Source organism: Schistocerca nitens, chromosome 5, assembly GCF_023898315.1.
Source record: "Schistocerca nitens isolate TAMUIC-IGC-003100 chromosome 5, iqSchNite1.1, whole genome shotgun sequence".
Taxonomy (NCBI): domain Eukaryota; kingdom Metazoa; phylum Arthropoda; class Insecta; order Orthoptera; family Acrididae; genus Schistocerca; species Schistocerca nitens.
The window spans coordinates 793,490,900-793,495,380 of NC_064618.1; the positions used below are offsets into that span (position 1 = coordinate 793,490,900).

General features: G+C 35.1%; 1 protein-coding gene across 9 annotated transcripts in view; it reads left to right on the forward strand.

Moving 5' to 3' along the window:
• LOC126260818 (H(+)/Cl(-) exchange transporter 4) overlaps positions 1 to 3,871 on the forward strand; it is a 485,631-nt gene extending 481,760 nt beyond the window's left edge. For all 9 annotated transcript variants that reach the window (XM_049958193.1, XM_049958194.1, XM_049958192.1 and 6 more), the window contains 5 exons: positions 117 to 466; positions 1,161 to 1,371; positions 1,544 to 1,707; positions 1,794 to 2,007; positions 2,742 to 3,871. In XM_049958193.1, coding sequence (XP_049814150.1) covers positions 117 to 466; positions 1,161 to 1,371; positions 1,544 to 1,707; positions 1,794 to 2,007; positions 2,742 to 2,832 — 1,030 coding nt within the window. In that variant the 3' untranslated portion in view covers positions 2,833 to 3,871. The remainder of the gene's footprint in view (positions 1 to 116; positions 467 to 1,160; positions 1,372 to 1,543; positions 1,708 to 1,793; positions 2,008 to 2,741) is intronic.
• The last annotated feature ends 610 nt before the right edge of the window (positions 3,872 to 4,481 follow it).

The following is a 4,481-nucleotide window of genomic DNA, read 5'->3' on the forward strand; positions in this document are numbered from 1 at the left end:
ATCATGGAATCCTATGAATTGATATGTTTTGGAGTAAGTAATTTAGACTCCTTATAGACATTGCTTCCACAAAAAATTGTAACAGCATAATTGCCCTGTTCCTTGCTTTCTTGCAGTGATTACAACCGCAATTTCACTGATGTTACTTCAGCCATTGAAAAGGCAGCTGCAGGACCAGGTGTCTACAAAGCAATATGGCTGCTAGTGCTGGCTTTGATCTTCAAGCTGATTGCAACAATCTTCACATTTGGCTTCAAAGCTCCATGCGGTTTGTTCATTCCCAGCTTGTGTCTTGGAGCAATTATGGGCAGGATAGTAGGTGTTGGTGTGGAACAGTTAGCGTATCATTATCCACATGTGTGGATGTTCAGTGGAGAATGTTCCACAGGAGATGATTGTATTACTCCTGGGCTCTATGCCATGGTGGGAGCAGCTGCTGTTTTAGGCGGAGTGACACGAATGACAGGTGAGAAGCATAGAATGTAGTTAATAACCTCGTCAAAAAAGTATTGACATGAAAACTTAAAAAGACTGTATAAACTTGGGTATTTAATGACTAATTGTGTGTAGACAGACGTGGTGTATTTCTGCAATAAGAGATCAGTAGATAACTTTAGAAATGATTTACTGAGGTGAAATGCAAAAGAGAGTACCTTGTTGTAATAATTTTTTCCTCTTATGTTTAACTGGACAAAAATTACAGATTTTAGTTAATTTCATAAGTGAAACCTTTGTTGTCGTCCAGTGAAATAACTGAGGAGAAATGAATTATTCACTGGGAACTGAAATCTCTGCCCAATAATGCTACATTCGCTTTAAAAACTACTAGAGACCCATATCAGATTGAAAATTTCCATTGTATCAAAATGTGCCACATTAAAATAGAACTAAATTTTCAATAAAATGGTACAAAGAAAAGGTGTTTCATCACACATGATAGGAAGTATAAAAGTGATGAAATATGCTCCCTAAAAACTGCACATGTATTTTCTAATATTTGCCCCAATACAAAACTAATTAATAGTGAATTGGTAGTACTGTTAATGGCACAAATAAAATTTATTATGAAATTTTTTTTGTTATTTTCTAGTGGTGCAATCTCATTTTTCTTCCAAACTCTGTTTATATGTACTCACTTCTGTGATTTTGCTTCTTTCCAGTATCTCTTGTGGTAATAATGTTTGAACTGACTGGTGGAGTACGCTACATTGTACCTCTTATGGCAGCTGCTATGGCCAGCAAGTGGGTTGGTGATGCATTAGGCCGGCAGGGCATATACGATGCCCACATAGAGCTAAACGGCTACCCATTTCTGGACAGCAAAGAAGAATTTGCACACACATCATTAGCGGCAGATGTAATGCAACCAAAGTGAGAAGCACAGCATAAGAAATATTTGATACTGAATTTGAAATAATTGATAAAAATTGACGTTTCTTAATAAATACAGTGAACTTTGGTATGCCAGACATACTTAAAGTGGCTTTACAATGTTGTTTGTCATCTGTTGATGTGGTCATTCCATTAATGCTTTATTTTCCAGGCGAAATGAAACACTGAGTGTCTTAACTCAGGATTCTATGACTGTAGAAGATGTTGAAAGTCTTCTCAGAGAAACAGAACACAATGGTTTCCCTGTAGTTGTATCGAGAGAATCACAGTACTTGGTAGGATTTGTGCTAAGGAGGGATCTTAACCTTGCCATTTGTAAGTCTACGTCTTTTTGTGTTCAACTGTTTCATAGTTCCAGAAATTAGAGAATTGTACCTCACTTATTTGTTCTCTTTGTGCAGCAAATGCTAAAAGAACTCAAGAAGGCATTTGTGCTCAGTCTCTTGTACTGTTTACAAGTCAGACTCCAGTCCAGACAACGGGGCCTCCACCATTGAAGCTGAAGAAGATACTTGATATGGCACCAATCACCATTACGGATCAGACTCCGATGGAGACTGTTGTTGACATGTTCCGCAAACTCGGATTGAGACAGACGCTTGTCACACACAATGGGTAAAGTCATAACTGTTATCTTTAACTGGAAATAGAATTGTTGTACACCCAGATTTTCAGTTTTAGTTTCTACATTCAGTGCACCCTGTTGACCAAAAGGTACCTCTATTTGACATGTTAGTGACAGCACTCAAAGTAAAAAAGTGAAAAATCTGCAGGAAGTAGTTCATAAAACCTAAACACACCCACCCACACACACACACACACACACACACACACACACACATATGTAATCATGTGTAAAAGATATGATTACAACTGACAAACCCTGTTAAAATTTAAGATACACGTTGCAACTGAATTACAGGTAGAGGAATTGCAGAACCATTCATTCCAAAGACCTTTGCTCAGTATTCAGCACACAGGAAATTTTAACACTAGAAACGTGTGTATGTTACCAGTGTAAAAAATCTACAGCAGAGCAGACCATAAACATCATAAAGAGAATCTTATCAAATTGGAAGGGAGTGGAACGTTTCACACTCATTCTGAAAAGATTCACTGTCTCACATTGCCTCTAAACACACACATCCCCATAGTGCTTCCAAAGAAGACAATTTGGATTAAAAATAAACTGATCTATAAGTGCAAAAAATATTTTCAATATTTTATAGTGCCAGCAACACATTCTTTATATGTATCTTCAGTGTTTTGTAATTGGGTTTGAATATTACATATGATGACTTTATTAGTACTAACTATTGGTTTTTCTCTTCCTCTCTATCTCCATGCAGACGGTTGCTTGGTGTCATCACAAAGAAGGATGTACTGAGGCATCTAAAACAAATGGATAATGAAGACCCTAGCTCAGTGTTATTTAATTAGTTCATTTTTATAAGGAAAGGGAGACTATGTTGTTAACATACCAATTTCAGAACCTCAGAATAGTGATATGTTACTACCTATTTTACAGGTAGGCAGCTATGTGATGTAAGTTAATTTATTTTAACTTTGTGATGGGACTTACGAAAGAAGCTTATACACTTATCCATTATTTTATACACACACACTGTGGCTTTTTGTTGCTTGTGAACTTATTGTGTTAATCTTTTATTGTGATTTTTTTTCACGTTAATGTACCAGTCTGCAGATTTTTTAGATGTGAAGTTTTTTCCTTGTCTGGATTGTAGATAAGAAACAATGTGGCAGCTGGACATTTAATGCCATTGTAAAAGTATTTACAGTCTAATATTTTTTCAAGAAACATTTATATGTAAGGTATTACTTCGCTTCTGTAAATATTGTATACTACAATTTTGCATTGAAATATTACATGTACTCAACACATTTTGTGCTGCCAGTGAAGTGTAGATATTTTGTAACATCAGGCAAAAACTGTATGTTTTTTAAAAAGTGAACCTTAAGCATTTCACAGTGTATTGAATGGGCCTTCAGTAAATCTGTTTACACAATATTATTCTCCGCATCAGTGAAAGACTATTTCTTGAGTCTCAGTGCTATAATTTTTAATAAGTCATTTTAACATTTATTATTTTAAAATATAGATTAAGATTCATTGAGAAATTATTTTTTTATTAGTGTTACTTAAATGCTACAAATCAAGGAACATTTTAAACTCTTATTGTCACAAGAGTGAGTTATGTCAAGCTGTTGTTGTATTGATATAAATGAGTATATCAGTCAATCATCATATTTGTTATGAAAAGTAATAATGTATATAATTTAGCTGTAACTCTATGCATGCAATTCTGTGGAAAGATAGCTGAACTTGGATAATGAATTTTTTGAAAAACTTACAGTTGTTTTAAGCCTGTCAGCCAATGAATGTGGAACTAGTCAAAATTTCACTAACTGTTCTGTAAGGATTGTATTTCCAGCAATATACTTTGTTGAAATTTTTAAATCTTGTTTATAACTTTTCTTATTCAGTTATTATTAAAACAAAAGGAGAAACATAAATACAACGTTGAAGTTATTAATGGAGCCAGCTTTAAACGTAATAACAAGAGCATGTCCTTTCGGCATTGAATAATGTGTGAAGTGCATAATTGGCAGAATTTAGTTTTTGTGTAGCTATTCTTTGAAGGTCCATACAGTCAAACCAAGCACCAAAGTGCAGCTGGTTAAATTTTGATTGCAGTTGAACATGATCAAAAGACAACTGGTTAAGACAAGAAATAGAACTGGTTAAATGTTCTGATAATGAAATTTAGCCAATGAGTGAAATGGCACGACTGATACCGAACTATAAATACAAACAGGTAATAATAGGACACACGGAGAAGTCTTAGCAGAGCATAATATCAAGGAAGATCACAACTTTGACTTTCAAAACACAAAGCTGCTGTGCTGAGCAACTGTCTATTGGGACAGAACTATAAATAATCCATTGGCATAAGGATTCATGAGAATCTCGTTAGTATGAATGAAGAATACCAGCAGAGTGCAGCACAGAATCCATTCATAGTGATAATATGATGAGAGCATACCCAGCCCTGCCCAGCATGCAAGAC